Raw genomic sequence first — 19622 nt, 5'->3', positions numbered from 1 at the left:
CGATCCCAGGTCAGGGAACTAGATCCCACACACATGCTGCAACTCAGAGTTCACATACCACAAATAAGGAGCCCACGTACTGCAACTAAGGAGCTGGTGAGCCACAACTAAGACCCAGCGCAACCAAATAAATAAATAAATATTTTAAAAAATTGAAAAAATCTTTGTATCTGACTTTTTACAAAGAAAATAGTCAAAATGTCACAACACATGAAAAAAAGTATCATACTTGTTCATCTGAGATTTTCATTAAATTCTGTGTACTTTATTACGCAATAAGAAAGGCAGTTTGAGAGATTATGACTAAAGCTTTTAAAGCAAATAAATGTAAGTGAATAGTTTCCCTGACAAACATGTAATTTAAAGAATTTGTTCTATTTAGAAAAGTAGATTATTTCATTTCATTGGTAATGTACCACAAATCCATGCATGGGTACCTTCTTAAGTCCTTTCACTCCTGTAATTTTAACGCTTTGCACCTATTTAACCACATTCAAAGGGTCTTCTACTTGTCTGAGTGTTGTTTTATATACTGATATTGAATTATCAAGAAACACGACTTTTTTGAAACATCACTTAATTTATGTCATATTTTCTAAAAATGCCTGTGTTTCAAATTTATAAGATCTCAGAAAAACCCAGTCCCAACAGAGCCAAAACCATTATACTATCTTTCTCCCCCCAGTTATGAGCATTGCTTTTAACAGCTAAAACAAGGCAAATTGCCGACTTCTCAAGATGATGGCTTGGAAACTAGACTACAGTATAAAATTAGCTATTGAAAATATTCTTGGGAGTTCCCTGGCGGTCCAGTGGTTAGGACTCCACGCTTTCACTGCCTTGGCCCGGATTCAATCCCTGGTCGGGGAACTAAGATCCTGCAAGCCGCATAGTGTGGTCAAAAAAAAGAAAAGAAGAAACAAGAAAAGAGAATATTCTTATAAATAGGTCCTGAAAAAATAATTCTAGGTCCTACTTCCTAATAGCCATAGAGTCTTGGGCAAGTCCTAGAGCAAGTTATTTAACTTCTCTGAATTTAGTTCTTCATCTATAAAATGTACAAAAATAGTACCCACATTACTGGGTTGTTGTATGGGTTAATGAAAAAAAGTATATACAAAATGCTTATTAGAAAACTGTAAGGCACACATTATTCTAAGTGAAAGAACTGAGATACAAAATAATATTATTATATGTTTCTTTTTATATGAAATGTTTAGAAAAAGCAAATTTATACAAACAGCAGAGTGATTTTCTAAGGCTGAGAATGGGACTAAGATTAACTGTAAACAGATATGAGACCACTTTCAGAATGACTGAAATGTGGAGTAACCAACCACTTGGATTTGTCTCAGAAGAAAATGTTTCCTGGGATGTGGGACTTTCAGTGCTAATTTACTAAAATTATAGAATTGTATATCTACAACAATAGAATTTTATAATACATAAATTAATAAACAGCTCAGGGAATTCTCTGGTGGTCCAGGGGTTAAGACCCTGTGCTTCCACTGCAGGGGGCACAGGTTTGATCCCTGGTCGGGGAACTAAGATCCCGCAAGCAGCACAGTGCGGCCAAAAACAAAAAAACAAAAAAAAACCCAACTCAATAAAGCTGTTAAAGTAAATAACAGAATAATAAAAATACTAGGTATACTTCGCAAATAGTGTCTTGATTACTAAAGTAAACATACAGGGGCTTCCCTGGTGGCGCAGTGGTTGGGAATCCACGTGCCAATGCAGGGGACACGGGCTCGAGCCCTGGCCCAGGAGGATCCCACATGCCGTGGAGCAACTGGGCCTGTGTGCCACAACTGCTGAGCCTGCGCTCTGGAGCCCACGAGCCACAGCTGCTAAGCCCACCTGCCACAGCTGCTGAGGCCCACGCGCCTAGAGCCTGTGTTCTGCAACAAGAGAAGCCACCACAATGAGAAGCTTGCGCACCGCAACAAAGAGTAGCCCCCGCTCCTCGCAACTAGAGAAAGCCCGTGTGCAGCAACAAAGACCCAACGCGGCCAAAAATAAATAAATAAATAAATTTTATAAATAAATAAACATATAAGCATTCACAATTCATGAAGCATGACAATTCTCATTTTATAGGTGAAAAAAATCAGGATTAGAAGGGTTGCAGGTGCTTTAATATGACACAGAACTTGTAATTAACAAGGCCAGGAATGCAAACCAGGGCTAGTTTCAGAGCTTTAATATTTAACCACTCTGTATGACAACTGTCTAGTAATAAATGGCCTGGATAAAGACAAAAAAAAAAGTAAACATACAAATTTAAGATATATACTGTGAAACCGTAAATGTCAAAAAGAAAGTAAAAGGTTCTTATATACTGAAATAACAAAAATTTATAAACATAATTTGATTTTTCATTGTCATTTTTGAAGGTTATAAAATTGTGTATAAAATTTTCAGAGAAAAGGCAAATTTACTATTTAGGTTATATAAAAATAAAAATGAACTTTTCAATCCAATGATAAATTAAATCTGTTACTGTCCGTAGGGCAAGTTGACAGTTTAATAAACTCCTTGAGGATCTCTCTAGATTTATCCATTTTCCTGGCTGGGGATATACTTTTTGTTTAAAAAAAAAAAAAAGCTGTTGAAATTTTAACTTCCTTTTTTTCTACGTAAATATAATATGAAAAAAACAAACAAAAAAACTGTACAGCATATATTAAGTGCTGAATAAATGTTGATGTTGGCTATTGTTATTACTAACCCATCAGCAACTAGTTCCACCTATAGGTCCCTAACACCAAGGCCTACACCATTGATTATTGTGTGATAAGCCTTACATTACAGATGTCAAGGCCTACCTATATGTGGACAAAGCACCTTTGGGATGTCTGGGGCCCAAAACAGCAGCACAGGGAAGGAAGTGAGAGGCAGTGAGAATGAACATCCAAAAAGGGTGAAGAAAGGCAGGATAGGGAAGGGAACAAAAGAATGGGAGAACAGGAGCACAGAATAGATTTCATTTACTTCCTGATTTGTTCACAGCAATCCTGATGACTCTGAGAGCTTCCGGGAAGGCACATGAGACTGAGTGGATAGGGTCTGTAAACTGCTGCGCTGAACATCTAGAGAGCACAAGCACCAGGCTCCCTGAAAGGCAGTCTCACTGACTTTTCACATAGAATGAAAGACTGCATTAAACTTCAAACCAAAATGTGGTTCCAGTTATCTTTCCATTTGTACTGACCTCGCCAACACAAGTTTCCATGCTACATCTCCATAGCATGACATGAGAAAGGTGGCACAATAAACACCACAACCAGATATTTGGGAGATACGGGGGCAAAAAACAAAAAAAATTATACAAAATTTTAAAATAACTGATCCAAACCAAATCATACAAAATATACTTTGTATATTTAAAACTTTTAAAACTTCATATACTGTTTCTCATATCAGTTTCTGGATTAAGGTAAAAGACTGAATCCACACATCTCAGTTTGCTCCCTCTTGAAACCCTCTTAAAACCACTAAAGAAATATTTTTAAAGATTTAAACTTACAAGATTAGAGAAAATAAGAGAGACAACAAAAAAATTTTTGGAAGCAGGAAAGCAAATGGACAAGTGATAACCGCCTTTAACCAGAGCCAAGAAAGCCCAATCCGAAACGTAAAGGGTGGAGCTGAGAACCAACAATCACCAAAATGAGGAGGGGAGTATCGACAGCAGAGAAGTGCTTGAAAGCTGTTTTAGGAGCAGATCCCAAGGCCACCTATCTATCCACTTCAAGCCACTAAAGGTTTAGTCTCTACAGGAGGTAAAAGTGAGGTTCTCTGGCCCAGGGGACACCAGGTGCAGGTGTGAACAAAGGTCCTGTACAGAAAACCAAGGTACTGAGTGGCTATGTACACAGTAAATGCGGTGTGCATAGTAAATGCAGCCCGCCTCCACCACCCAGCCAGCCAAACCCTCATGCTCCAAGCAGAACACCAGAGAAGGCCTCTCTGGGTCACCTGACCAGCTCAGAAGGAAGGACTAAAGATAGTGAGTGACATCAGGGACCACCAAGAAAAAAGATTAAGAAAATCACCCAACGATTAAGCTCAAAATTGATATGGCCTACACACTTGCTCAGAACTTCCAATCAGCTGTATAATCCCGCAGTGCTAATCAGGAGCAGAAAATTAAGGATTAATAGACATCTGAGGATGGAAGAGACAGACCAATACACACAGCAGGAAGAAGCAGCCTGGAAGAAACACAGACCATTCACTGTGGGGAAAAACACATGAAAAAACTATCAATAACATCCTCGAAAGTAAGAGAAATTATTATTTCCAGAAAACAAAAAACTAAGATTTGATTTTATTTTTTAAAAAGGAGGATGATTTTAAGAACAAAAGAGCTCTTAGAAAATAAAAATGTGATAGAATATAAAAAATAAATAGTAGGGCTTGAAGACCAAGATAAGGAAATCTAGAAAAATTGAGTAACACACGCGCACACACACACATTCCAAAGAGGACGAAGACAAAGAGGAAAACTGGAGTGAAAAGATAAAATCAGAAGACCAAAATAGGAAGCCCAACATTCAATAAAGTAATAGTTCAAGATAAATACAACAGGCAAAAGGAGAGGAGGAAGTCCTCAAGGGAAGTTCTCAGAACTGACTCAACTGTCAGATTGCAAGTGCCCACCACACACACAATGGATGAAAACAGACCCACACAAGGTCCTATCACTCGAAAACTGCAGAAAACTCTGAAGGCAAAGAGAAGATTCTACAAGTTTCCAGGTAAGTCCAAAGTGGTTATATACAAAGAATCAATGAATGGATTCAGGTTTCTCAACAGCAACACTACAAGAAGACAACTGTACAAAATTCTGAAATTCGCTATTTACTCTGTACCATCTTTAAAAACTAAGGGTGGACCTGGCTAAGATACTTCTCTGTACCTGGCTTGGCCTGACCATGTGCTGATGAAGTTCCTTCTCTCCTCTCTATGCCTGCTCTTTCATTTCATCTCACCACAAATTTTCTGATTTGACCTAATTCTGAGAGCTTGAAGAAGGCTTTGAAAACTTTAGAAGCTGAGGACTTCCCTGGTGGTCCAGTGGTCAAGACACCGCGCTTCCACTGCAGGGTGTACAGGGTGTTCGATCCCTAGTCGGGGAACTAAGATCCCACATGTCACACAGCGCAGCCAAAAGAAAATAAATAAATAAACGAATGAATGAATGAATAAACAAAATATTTAAAAAAGAAAAGCTTTAGAAGCTGAAAATACAAAGTAACCCACTCCCTCTGACCATATTTCTACAGGATGTCCAAAACCAAGTCCACACTACAGCCCTGCCAAGCACCCTCACTTCCCCAGACTTCCTCCCGCCCTTCCCACTGTCCTGCCTGGAAGAATCTCGTGAAAACCCTCAGGTTGGGCTTCTCCTGGGAGGCTGCAACCAATCATGGCAGCACTGATCTTTCCTTAGACAGTTTCTTTGTTCTTGCTGCTCCATTTTATATACCAATATAGTAAAACTAAAAAGAGAAGCAAGAAAATCCTAACACCAAAGTTAGGATGCAGATTACCTCATGGTGGGCTGCAGGGAATCTAACGGGGGAAGGGCCCACAATGGCATGTGGCATCCCACCTAGTAAGTAACGTTCTGCTTTCCATCCTAGGCATTGAGTACAATGGTGTGTATTTTGCTTTTTTTCATACACCCTTCTTTCCTTACAATTTTAAAAACTGTTTTAATGTACATATTCTTTCAAGTTAGAAATTATTAAACTATACAACTCATTATTAAATCACCAAGGTTTATATCACATCAGCAGCACAGCTCTACATCAATCATGAAGGAAGTTGGCTTAATTTTAAATACATACAAAAATTTAAGACCAGATTTACTCACATTATGAGTCTTCGGTTTAAGAACCAGTATTTCCTCCGACTTCTGTCATATCCAATAGGTTCATGTCGAATATATGGTTTGTTTTTTTGGATTTCAGCAACGCAGTCAGTCACACCAGGAACCTTATGTGCTACACAGACTTCACACTGCCACTCATCCTCTGGCACCTCCTCAAGAGGCGGCTTCACACATTCCAAATGGTACACTGCTGAGCAGGTCTCACAGCAAAGCAAATCCCCGAGTTTGTGACAAACCCTACAGTGGTCATCGTACTGGATCACCCCTTCAGACATCAACTCTTCACGAGCAATGTTTGTGGTAAGAAACTGATCAACTAAGAACTGCAGAACTTTGATTTTGTTCTCTACTGGTCCATAAGGATAGTCCTCTGCTTCTTGGTAAGGAAGGACATGATGGTACTCCTTGTCACTCTCACAGTACACCCGCAGCACCTCTGGCCACGTCATGCCATCGATGAAATACAGCGTGGAATTCACGCTATCTTTCAGATCGGCAGGTCCAAAGGTAGTATTGGAGGTGTCTTCTTCACGCAAAACTGCTTTCAAAAGCACTACGTGCATCTCCGCCATAAGTGTGCACTGCTCTTGACTCACCAGAGCTGCACAAAAGTCCTCAAAGCGAAAAGGAGATAACCTTAAAACTGTACCAAAGTTCCGCAGTACCTCATAAATGGCAATAACATTCATTATATGCTCGTTAGGCACCATTAAATCCTCAGAGGACTTGGGAAATTCAAGGGGTGGGATGTCTTTTTCTTCCAATATTGGAGAACGAGGCCGATGTACTCTCGGTTTTCGCCTACCTGTAAATAAAGAAATGGTATAATTACAAATCAATACATCATTTCTACAAACTAAGGTTTTTCCTATTTGGACATATAGCCCCAAAAAGAGAGAAGCATACTTCTATTTTTTCAGTAACTGTCAAGTTAAAATAATACCAAGAAGCAATGATTTAGCTCTAATCTTTAAGTCTATAGAAAATCTAAATTTAAAGTGTTCCCATTATATCCCAAACTAGAAGTAAAAAAAAAATTACAATTATAATCAGTTCTCAATTACCTAGAGGGGTTAACTGGTTTACAGGTAACCATGATAAAAAATAACAGTGCATTTGTGAAAGATCTGACAAGAACATAAATGAGAAAAAGACATCTCCAAAGAAGAGAACAGGCGTTAACAGATCTCACATGGTGCCAGCTGCACTAAGAAATGCCTCTCAGCAATCAGACAGGAAGTTCTCTGGTGCAGCGCACCCTTTCCTTGGCCAGTTCTTCCTGAGAGCCATGTAATGGGGAGTTCCACAGTGAAGCACAAGGTTAGGGCTGAGACAGAAAGGAAGAAGAAATAAGGAAGAGAGAAGAGAAGCAGGGTTCCAATACTGGGAGAAAAAGGGGGAGCGGGGCTCACTTAGGAAACAGACAACAGATTATAATTTTTAGCTGTAAATTAAGCAACAGGAGGCGTGCCTGTTCGCCAATTTATGAAATGTACAGTCCAGGAATATATATGTATGTAAATGTATCAATATATAGCATTTGAGACCTTAGTTCATAACAAGCAAGCAGATCTCATTTAATCCTCTGAACAAGTCTATGAGGTATTAATAAGAAACTTATGGAAAGAAACAATTTTCTCCAGAATTGCCATGCCCATGCCTGCATTATTATTATTATTACACTTTCCAATGATATTTACAGAATAGCAAATGTACTTTTAAATAGCAGACTTTTTATGAGATCAATTAACATTAAATTTATTTTTATGCTATTGTTTTATTAACTAAGTTTTATTAACTATGGTTTTGGGTTGCTGGTCACCTCTTAACTGCCTCCTCCCTTCCCCATTGCTGTGCCCTCCTCACATCTAGTGAATTCTCATCATGTACAAACTAAAAGGGTACAGGGCACCAGGAAAAGAAAGTATGCTAAAGAATATAAAAGGTCAAGATCTTTTATTTTATACAATGCACCCCCCATATTCATTCACTGGAAAGATTTTCCAAATAAGATTATATCCATTAGTTTCTGCAGAAAAAAGTCCAAGGGATCACTCTGGGCCAGACTTTGCTGGCGAGCCTACATCGTAAGAAAGAAACCTCCTCCATCTCAGCAAATATCCATCTACTACAAAGATACAGTTTTCGCAGATTCAATTAAATCACAGAATCACCATGCTAGTAATAAGCACCACGATGGTAATCCAGTACATTTCACTGTCTTCTGGAAGTTACTTGGGCCTCATTTGCAAAAGTATAAATGAGAGAAAGCAGAAAAGGATTAAAGGGAAGACTGAACCTAGAGGAATACCCTCAAATGCAGGAGAAGAAACACAAGTCACCAAATGAGACAAATCTGCTTATAGAAACAGTCCCTGTGTTCCTCTCAGCTGTTTACGCAAAATGCTGTCAAACAGAGTCCAAGTAAAGGATTACATAAGGAAAGGCTGGAAAAGTAGTTCTAGGATCAGAAGATGGATCCGTAAATGTTAGGTGTAGGCATTTTTACAGCACTTTATTCTGGCAGTAATGTAGGTTGATGGCTTTGAATGAAGTAATGAAGACTTTTTCAGCAGGGCAGGGACATGAGAAGAATGTTCCAGAAAGACTTCTCTGGCTTCAGTGTATACAATGAATAGGACAGGGGGAACAAACCAGACACAGGGCATCTTCTGCAACTACCCAGAAGATAAAGACCTGGATTCAGAGTCTGGCTGTGGGAATGAAGAAAAAGATGAATAAAAGTGACCTTATGAAGAAAGAAACCAACTGGTGTGGAACATAACACCACCACCCTAAGATTTAACTCTGGTACCATTTCCTCCAAAAGACTATTCTAACTCCCCCAAACTCTTCTGAATTCTCGTAGCCTTCTTTGAATCATTTGTTACCCTACAATTTACCTATTCATGGTATCCATTCCACCTCCATAGCTGAACACCCACCTCTTATGCCAAAGAAAGATCTGGCACGTTTGTTTTATTGGAAGCATTAGCTAGCATCATTCCCTTTAGAGAATTACCCTTCCCCTACACCATGTGATTCTGATGGGGCCCCCAAACACAGTATTCCACCTCTTGATCACTGGCAAAGCAGGCCAGTGAGAGTCTTGCCTGGTATTTTATATTCAGATGCTGAGTGAGAAGTGATCTGAAGCTCGTTCTTTCCATGAAGGTGGCCAGAGGCTGTATGTGGCTAACCCACCTTTACCTCCCTTGTGGAAGAAGGGAATAAGGACAAGAGACAGAAGCAGAAATGGGAGATAAGTATTGATAACTCACGAGTACTGACAGAACCTGTCATTCAAATTTCCCAGTCAGGACTTCCCTGGTGGCGCAATGGTTAAGAATCCGCCTGCCAATGCAGGGGACATGGGTTCGATCCCTGGTCCAGGAAGATCCCACATGCTGCAGAGCAACCGGGCCTGTGCGCCACAACTACTGAGCCTGCACTCAAGAGCCCGCGTGCCACAACTACTGAAGCCCGCACACCTAGAGCCCAGGTTCTGCAACAAGAAAGCCACCACAGTGAGAAGCCCACGCACCACCACGAAGAGTAGCCCACGCTCGCCGCAACTAGAGAAAGCCCGTGCACAGCAATGAAGACCCAATGCAGACAATAAATAAATAAATAAATTTATTTTTAAAAATCAAATTTCCCAGTCACACAAACCAAAAACCACTCCCCTTTTGCTTAAGTGAACATGTTGGTTTTCTGTTGCTTGCAAATAAAAGAGTACTGATTAAAACAGTATCTAACACTGTATACAAGCCTTTTATAATGAGAAACTCAGTAAATTGCTATTTCAAGACTATCAATGAGAGCAGTTAATGTTTTAAAAAAAAACTGTTGATAGTACTCTTTTGTAGTAAATTAACTTAGAGAGTAACAGTAGTCTAATTTAATTTGATATCTAATTTTAAAATATCAGCTTTCACAGATTCTGAAAGATTTTGGATAAGCATGTATTGTTCTAATATTTAACAGTTCATTTAGCTTTATATTAAGCTAAAGTCTGTTAGCTTTCTAAGGTAAAAGGAAGAAAGGCAAACAAAGGTTCATAAATTCTACATTCTATCATCTAGCTGGAAACCACAAAATAGTATCTATTCAAACTACAACTACATACATACTGAACAACGTGAGCACTTTTACAAGTTAGCATTAAATGCTGGCCAGTTCATTCTGAAGCATTATTGGGAGTTTAAATCGATTCAATTTTTTTTTATTTATTTATTTAGGCTGCGCCAGGTCTTAATTGCGGCACAGGGGATCTTTTAGTTGCAGCACGCATGCGGGAATAAGGTAAAATTCATGTGCTGAAATAAGAAATCTTTAAGATGTATAATTAAGTAGATGAAAAAGCCAGCTACAGAACAATGACTAGAATGTCATTTGAGAAACAAAATTAGAAACAAAAAAAGAAAAGAGAACAATAATAAAGTATATACATCAAAGAGGTCATATATGAATCTTTTTAAAGTAGCTGTTCCTGGAGAGGAGAAATGGAGGAAAAAAAAGAAAGACTAATTTTTTTATCCTTTTATATTCTTAAATACCACATGCATATATTTTTATTATAATATTTTAAAAGAAAAATATTGGGCAGGTATCTATACAAATATATAAAAATATTAATATGCTGCCAGTAATGGCTACTGACGGTCTTGTATGAATACAAATATAAGGTCATTTTGCCAAATTCAAAGATTTGGGTTTACAGAAGTGAGCACAGATTACAGTGTATAAAGAGAAAACTCATAAAATTAAACCACTTAAGCCCCTCAACTGTCAATCATTAGTATTAGCAAGTCAAGATATTTCAACTATTCAGGGAAATGTATTTATAATATACCATTGAGGATTACACTCATTACCATTTTCAACACTGATCTACTATCTAGCAGATAAAGTATATTAATTTTCCTGTATTAAAAAAAAAGGGATTAACGTCAACCTCACTAGCCATCAGGAAAAGGCAAATTAAAACCACAATGAGATACTGTTTCATACTCAACAATGGACAAAAATTTTAAAGTCCATCCAAACAAACTTGGGAAGAACGGAGAACAACAGAGACACCGGTATACCACACTCGGGACTGTAAGTGCCGTCACCACTTTGGAGAGCAATTCAGTAACAGTCAGGTTAAGGTTGTGCACACAACCCTGAAGGGGCAGTTTGAAAATTTTTTGCCCATGATCCAAAGTAAGAAATACATTTTACATTTAAATCTACCTACACACCTACCCCAAAACTAAAGTTCTACAAAGCACTACTCTTATACTAATATCTTCTCTTCCATCCCATTCCAATACCTTCTATTCCATTCTCTTTCTGCTTTTAAATTATGCTGGTTGCAGCCCACAGTTTGAAAAACACTTCTCAGGAATTCCCTGGCAGTCCAGTGGTTAGGACTCTGAGCTTTCACTGCCGAGGGCCCAGGTTTGATCCCCTGGTCAGGGAACTAAGATCCCACAAGCCACACCCCAACCCACCCCCCCCCCCGAAAAAAGAAAGAAAAACACTTCTCTAGAGAAACTCTCCTTATACATATGCAGAACACTGAACATTGCGTATAAAAGCAAGCGGTCAATCAAGCTGGAAACAACCAAAATATACATCAACAGGGGAACGATTAAACTGTGGAACATTCATCTGATAGAATCCTTTTTTGGGGGCCATGCTGCTTGGCTTGCGGGATCCTAGTTCCCTGACCAGGGATCAAACCCGGGCCCCCGGCAGTGAAAGCGTGGAGTCCTAACCAGTGGACCACCAGGGAATTCCCCATTTGATAAAATTCCATAGAGCAGTCAAGGGCTACATATGTCGGCATGGATCAATCATAAAAACACCATGAAACAAATGAAACTGCTACCAAAAAAAAATTGCTACAAAAGGATAAATAATTTGGAACCATGCGAAACAGTTTTATCTACTGCTTATGGATGAATGGATGTATATATATAATATATATATGAACTAGTAGTTAATATCAACACTAGAATGTAATCTCCTTAAGGGCAGGGAGTTTTGTCTGTGTATTTCTGCTGCTGTGAATACTTAATAAATATTTACTGAAAGAATCAGGAGTTTAGTAGGCACACAAAAAGATGCTCATCATCACTAATTATTAGAGTAATGCAAATCAAAACTACAATGAGGTACCACCTCATACTGGTCAGAATGGCCATCATTAAAAAGTCTACAAATAATAAGTGCCGGAGAGGGTGTGGAGAAAAGGGAACCCTCCCTACACTGTTGGTGAGAATGTAAATTGGTGCAGCCACTATGGAAAATAGTATGGAGGTTCCTCAAAAAACTAGAGTTGCCGTATGATCCAGCAATCCTACTCCTGGGCATATACCCAGACAAAACTATAATTCAAAAAGACACATGCACCCCTATGTTCACAGCAGCACTATTTACAATAGCCAAGGCATGGAAGCAACCTAAATGTCCATCCATTGACAGGTGAATGGATAGAGAAGATGTAATACATACACACACACACACACACACACACACACACACACACACACAGGAATATTACTCAGCCATAAAAAAGAATAATGCCATTTGCAGCAACATGGATGGACCTAGAGATTATCATACTAAGTGAAGTAAATCAGAAAGAGAAAGACAGGGCTTCCCTGGTAGTGCAGTGGTTAAGAATCCGCCTGCCAATGCAGGGGACACGGGTTCGAACCCTGGTCCGGGAAGATCACACATGCCGTGGAGCAACTAAGCCCGTGCACCACAACTACTGAGCCTGCGCTCTAGAGCCCATGAGCCACAACTACTGAGCCCACGTGCCACAACTACTGAAGCTCATGCACCTAGAGGCCTTGCTCTCCAACAAGAGAAGCCCCTGCAATAAGAAGCCTGCGCACCGCAATGAAAAGTTGCCCTGTTTGCCACAACTAGAGAAAGCCCGTGCGCAGCAACGAAGACCCAACACAGCCAAAACTAAATAAATAAATAAATTTTAAGGGAAAAAAAAAAAGACAAATACCATACGATATCACTTACATGTGGAATCTAAAATATGACACAAATGAACATATCTGTGAAACAGAAACTGACTCACAGACATACAGAACAGACTTGTGGTTGCCAAGCAGGGGGTGGGGGTGGGGTGGAGGAGGGAAGGATTGGGAGTGTGGGATTAGCAGACGCAAACTATTATATATAGGACGGATAAACAACAAGGTCCTACTGCATAGCACAGGTGACTATATTCAATAGCCTATGATAAACCATAATGGAAAAGAATATGAAAAAGAATATATATATGTAAAATTGAAACACTTTGCTGAAAGAATCAGTAGTTTCAAACTCTAGCCTATGCAATTACACAAGAAAATGATGTCTTTACATTATTTGCAGATGTCAGAAATGTGTTTTCACTCCTCACTATGTAAATAAATAGAGGACTACCATGAGAAGTCCTAGAACACTGGTCTTCAAATTTTGCGCATCAGAATCACCTGGAGAGCTGATTCTAATTAAAACAGCTTCTGATTCAAAGGACTAGGAAAGAGTCTCAATTTGCATTTCTAACAATTCCCATGCGATACTAACTGCTGGTCTGAGGTCCACAGTTTGAGAACCACTGCCCTGGAACTCAAAAAGGTTATCCCTCTGAGATTGTTGAGTAAAAATTAATACACATCAGATGAAATCACTAATTCCAGTTACCTTCAAAGCTTGCTACTCAAAATGTGATTGGCATTATCTATGAGGCTTGAAATAAAGTCAGAATCTCAGGCTTACTAAATTAGGATTTGCAGTTTCTCAAAATCTTCGGGTGATTCACGTACACATTAAAGTTTGACATGCTGCCTTGAAAACTATCCATCCTAAAACCAGAAGTGCAGCAAAATCACATGGCAAACTGTTAAAAGTAGAGTATCAAAATGCAATTCAAATTTACAGAACCCCAGGTGAAGCTCAGTAATCTGTATTTTTATCTTTCTCCCCAGATAATTCTGATGTGCAGCCAAGTGTGAAAATCACAGCTTTACCGAAATTGGATATTCCCACTACCAAGCAAAAAGTGGGGCTTTTTTGGAAACTCAAACAAGAGAATCAAGAAGCTGCCTAAGAAGGTATGGTTAGAATAGGACAGGTGTGAAAGGAAGCTGAAGCCTAATCAAAGACATTAATAGCCTACAAGAAGAAAATGCTATGGATGGAAGTGGTCTGCATGGGGGTGGGGAGCGGGTACGGGAACCAAACAGCAAGAATTTGTCAGTGAATTTCCAACACAGTCTAGGTTAAGGGAGAGAGTTTCTTTTTTTAAATTTATTTATTTTATTTTTGGCTGCGTTGGGTCTTCGTTGCTCCATGCGGGCCTTCTCTAGTTGAGGCGAGTGGGGGCTACTCTTCATTGCGGTGAGCAGGCTTCTCATTGCGGTGGCTTCTCTTGTTGTGGAGCACGGGCTCTAGGTGTGAGGGCTTCAGTAGTTGTGGCACATGGGCTCAGTAGTTGTGGCTCGAGGGCTCTAGAGTGCATGCTCAGTAGTTGTGGCGGACGGGCTTAGTTGCTCCGCGGCACATGGGATCTTCCCAAACCAGGGCTCAAACCCATGTCCTCTGCACTGGCAGGTGGATTCTTAACCACTGTGCCACCAGGGAAGCCCAAGGGAGAGAGTTTCTTGACTAAACAAGGATTCTGGCCCATGTGACAGATTATTACCTTAATAGAAGAATATGCTACTATGTACATTATCTGAACAACCTGACAGTGGCTAAGGCAAAACTTCCCACTCCTTTTAATTCCACAATAGAATTCTACTTCATAGAGTCTATAGGGATGCTCTCTTCTCTGAGCTCTTTGGAAGAACTGGCAACAATATTCACCAAGTGTTAACTGTTGCTTGGGGTCCTTTTCTACATGCTTGGGTTTTTAAAATATGCACCGTGGGGCACCATCTGTATTTGTTAATTTCTCGCTTTTTTAATTTAAAAACTTCTCTGTACATTTTAAGCAGATATTGCCTTAATTTGCTGAAGCTGCAAGAAATCCTAGACCTTTTCCAAGGCCCTGATCAAATGTCGCCTCTTCTGTCCTCTCCTGTGCCTCCAGGCACTGTGCTTCTCTGACACTTTGTACAGCTCTCCATTATAGTGTGAGTGCATTTATATTACAGGCAATTACTCATGTGCCCCCAGCTCATTTGTTAACTCCCTGAGAGCACAGACCATGTTTTATTGTAATAACCAAAAAAAAAACAAACAAAAAAAGTGTGTTCAACAAATGATACCCAGAAGCAAAACTAGAGGTCCAGGGGTGAGGTCATGCCAAGATTAAAATCCAGATGCCACAGTAGATTTTTCAGTTTGGTTCATACATTTTTATTGTATTAATTCTAAGAAGAATATTTATAGTGTTTTCATACTTCTAGACCCCATAACTCTCTATATAATGTGTGTTTCTATCGGAAACACAGATAAACCCAAACAGTGAGACATTCTAAAGACAATTGGCCTGGACAATGAAAAAATGTCACTGTCACAAAAGAACCCTTCCCTCTCCAAAAGTGACAGAAGAGCTCTAAATTAAAGGAACAAAAGAGATGTCAACTAAAAGCAATACAAGACCCTTGACTGAATCTTGGATAAAGAAACAAAACAGCAATAGAGGACAATTGGGGAAATTTGAAATGTAATGTTATATCCATGTTAAATTAAATGTCTTGAGTATGCTGAAGTATTTAGAGGTGAAGTGCTATTATGTCTACAACTTACTATTCAGTGGTTCAGCAAAAAGAAAATTTTAAAAGACTGAGTAACCAAATATGGCAAAAATGTTTATAAAAATTGGTGAATCCGGGACTTCCCTGATGGTGCAGTGGTTAAGAATCGCCTGCCAATGCAGGGTACACGGGTTCGAGCCCTGGTCCAGGAAGATCCCACATGCTGCGGAGCAACTAAGTCCATGCACCACAACTACTGAGCCTGCGCTCTACAGCCCGCGAGCCACAACTACTGAAGCCCCCGCACCTAGAGCCCGTGCTCTGCAAGAGAAGCCACCGCAATGAGAAGCCCGCACACACGAGGAAGAGTAGCCCCCACCTCGCCGCAACTAGAGAAAGCCCGCGCGCAGCAACAAAGACCAATGCAGCCATAAATAAATAAATAGATAAATTTATAAACAACAAAAATCGGTGAATCCAAGAGAAGGGTATACTGGGTGTTCATTGTACTATTCTTTCAGCTTTTCTGCATATTTGAAATTACGTAAAGTAAAAGCAAAAAGTTCAGAAAATCTGTTCTAAAGCTCCTTACTTCTAATTGTTTCAATTATTTGTTTCAATTTTTTCAATATATATAGCTAACAGGACATATCATGTTACAGCCTAAATACAGAGTAAGATTAAATAAGATTATTAAATTAACTGCAAACTTGTAAACATCAACCGATACCTGGGATAGAAAGTGCTGTAACATACCACCTGTTTTACCTATCCTCTCTTTGAAAACATCTGACATATTTGGCCACAACATCCTTCTTGAATTTCCTGTGCCACCCAGGACTCAATTTCCCTGACCAGCTGTCCCTCTGCCAAACACCTCTCTTACACGTGCAAAATTCCCCAAAGTTTAGTCCTCAGCAGATTCTCCTGCTTTCCCCCAGTTATCAGTGGACTCAATTACCACCCAAATATCAATGACTTCTAAATGCATTTCTCTACCCAGACCTCGCTTCAGAACTCCAGAGACATTATTTCCAACTGCTTACTAGCTATTTTCAACAGGATGTCCCAGGTACACTTCTCTTTGTAGGAAATGGAAATAAAAAGGAGTTACAAAAGTTTAATTCAAAGCAAAAATTTTTAAATCCCTAAATGGAACAAAGATTTTGTAATGATAAAGGATGCAGTCTACAATGAAGATATAACAGTTATGAACAACTTAATAAAAAGTAAATATGATTGTGCCAATCCCCAACTTTAAGCCTTTCAGTGAGTCCCCACCATACTTGGATTAAAATCCAAACTCCTTCCTGAGACCTACAGGGCCCTCTGTGAGGTACGCCCTGGCTACTGCTCCAAACTCAGCCTCCCCCTCTCCTTTCTGCTTCAGCCACACTGGCCTCCTGGATCATGCAAATCTCGCTGCCTCCCCACAGCTGTTCTCTCTACCTAGAATACTCTCTCCCACTCTGTCAAGTGGCCAGCTCCTCATTCATTCAGCTCTTTTCCCTCATAGTATTTTATCACACTTAAAAGCCTTACAGTTTCATTCAATTAACATATGCCTCCACTAGACTGCAACTTCCACAAAGGCCAGGACAATTTTTTTTTTTTTTTAATTTATTGGCTGCGTTGGGTCTTCGTTGCTGCGCGTGGGCTTTCTCTAGTTGCGGTGAGCGAGGGCTAACTCTTTGTTGCGGTGCACGGGCTTATCACTGTTGTGGCTTCTCTTGCTGCGGAGCACGGGCTCTAGGGGCGTAGACTTCAGTAGCTGTGGCACGTGGGCTCAGTAGTTCTGGCTTGCGGGCTCTAGAGCTCAGGCTCAGTAGTTGTAGCGCATGGGCTTAGTTGCTCCGCAGCATATGGGATCTTCCCAGGCCAGGGCTCGAACCTGTGTCCCTTGCATTGGCAGGCAGATTCTTAACCACTGTGCCACCAGGGAAGCCCAGGACAATTTTTGTTTGGCTTCTCAGGCCTAGTACTTATTACACTTCCTGGTACATAGCAGATTCCTGAATTAGTTGCTGCATGAATTAATAAACCAAATAAATTGGCATCAAACAATATAAAGCAAAACTATAAGAAATTCAAGAAGAACTGGACAGAAACAGAATAGTAGCAGGAGACTTTAAGACACTTCTTTTTAATCTTAACAGCTCTAGTAGACTGACTAAATAGCTAACATGAACGCAGGTCACAAATTCAAATGTCCACAAAGAGGAGGTAGAAGAGTGAGTAAAGAGGACAGACAGGCAATCTACAGGGCACAACTAGAACTAACCTAATCAAGAAAAGGTGGGACCAAGCACAATAAATAAAATTGGTGATGATAAAGGGGAACTTGCCACAGGTACAGAAGCTATTAAAAGAATGCTAATAAAGTCTAAAACCTGGGTGAAAGGATGACCGTCAGAGAATTACCAAACACCAAAACTAAATCAAAGAACAGAAAACAAACCAATAATTATGGGAGAAACTGAAGAAGATGTCAGCGAGCTCTTGCCCCTAAAACAGCACCCAGCCAGGATGGTTTTCAAAACATTCCAGAGGACAGAAAAAGAAGAAAAGATTTTAAAAGTCCTCTTAAAAAAACCAGGATAAAAAAAAGATTAAAAAAAAACCAGGATAACAGCGACACCAAAACCTAATAACAAAAGACATGTACCACCCCCTCCACAAAAGAAATGATGGGTCAATCATAGTTATTAAAATAAAGTTAAAAATAGCAAATAAAATCCAGAAGCATACTATATGTAAATATCTATGAAAAATTACAGAATAATACATACCTTTTAATCTAGCAATCCCCTTTCTAAGAATTTACCATATAACATAACTCACATGTACATTCATTTTGGCACTGTTTGCAACAGTGCCAAAGCTGTATATAACCTAAATGTCCACCCAGTAAGGAACTGGCTAAAACAAAAAACTATAATATTGTACTTCCGCACAAGGGAACACTATGCAGCTCACAAAAAGAATGTGGTCCAAAGCCAAGCCAAGATGGAGTAATAAGCTCACTGGAGATAATGGCTCCACTAAACTGAAAACTCTGGACAAAATACAGAAAAAGCAACCACCAAAGGATTATGGGGGGGAGGGGGGGAAGCAAAAGCACAAGGACCAGGTAGGGGAGTCGAAACTAGAAGAGGCAACAACAAACAACAAGCAGAGGACTGTTTCCCTATTTTCTCTCCTGGAATAGAACAAGCTCACAGTGAATCTACGGCAAAAAGCATGAACAGAAAAAACTCAGAGAAGCCCTGTCTTTCAGGCAGAGGACTGAGGAAAAGGGTCCCCTGTGTGCTGAAGAGCATGAGGGAAATCCCCTGTTTTGTTGTTATTTTACTTTTTTCCCCCTCTTCCGGCCCCTGCCTCAAGGGAGGCTCCAACTACAGAATCTACAAGAAACTCACATCTTTCTAGCCAGTAGATCAAGAAAAGCCCCCCCCCCCCCGCCCCCGCAAGCCAGAGTACAGAAGGAATTCCAGAACATATAGCTAAAGAAAAATCTACAAAGCAGCAAGAGAAAAAACAACATTACATATGAGAGAACAATAATTCAAATAACCGCAGAGAATGGGACATCTTTAAAGTGCTTAGAGAAATATCAACCCAGCATTCTATATCCTTCAAAAATACTCTTTCACAATTCAGGCAAAATAAAAACATTTCAGATGAAGGAAAACTAACAGAGTTTCCTAAAGCAAACCACTCACTCCTTGATCTTGGCTCTCCTGGTCAGAATTTTGTGTACTCTGTAACATCTTTGATCATGGTAGTCCAGTTCTTCTAGTAATTTTGTTAATGTGCTGTAGACGATCGACAATTTTAGTATGTAGTGTATGTGATATTAAATTGTGAATTAGTGAGACTTAATGATGTAACAGCATATCAATATTTGAAGATACTGGTACTTGATATCCTGTCAAGGAAAATTTGCCTCCACATTTTAAGTTGGAAAGTCACTGGAATAACTGTTCAGAAAAGAATCACAACTACATGATTTTTTAGAG

The 19622-nt window shown here is 39.6% G+C and overlaps 1 protein-coding gene across 8 annotated transcripts in view; it reads right to left on the bottom strand.

Annotated features, from left to right (window-relative positions):
* The window catches only part of BPTF (bromodomain PHD finger transcription factor), a 140725-nt gene that overhangs the window by 100428 nt on the left and 20675 nt on the right, over positions 1–19622 (bottom strand). For all 8 annotated transcript variants that reach the window (XM_059996866.1, XM_059996874.1, XM_059996873.1 and 5 more), the window contains exon 2: positions 5885–6707. In XM_059996866.1, coding sequence (XP_059852849.1) covers positions 5885–6707 — 823 coding nt within the window. The remainder of the gene's footprint in view (positions 1–5884; positions 6708–19622) is intronic.

This window comes from Delphinus delphis, chromosome 19 (assembly GCF_949987515.2).
Source record: "Delphinus delphis chromosome 19, mDelDel1.2, whole genome shotgun sequence".
Lineage (NCBI taxonomy): Eukaryota > Metazoa > Chordata > Mammalia > Artiodactyla > Delphinidae > Delphinus > Delphinus delphis.
The sequence above is the reverse complement of the archived record's forward strand: the minus strand, read 5'-3'. Positions and strand labels throughout refer to the sequence as shown.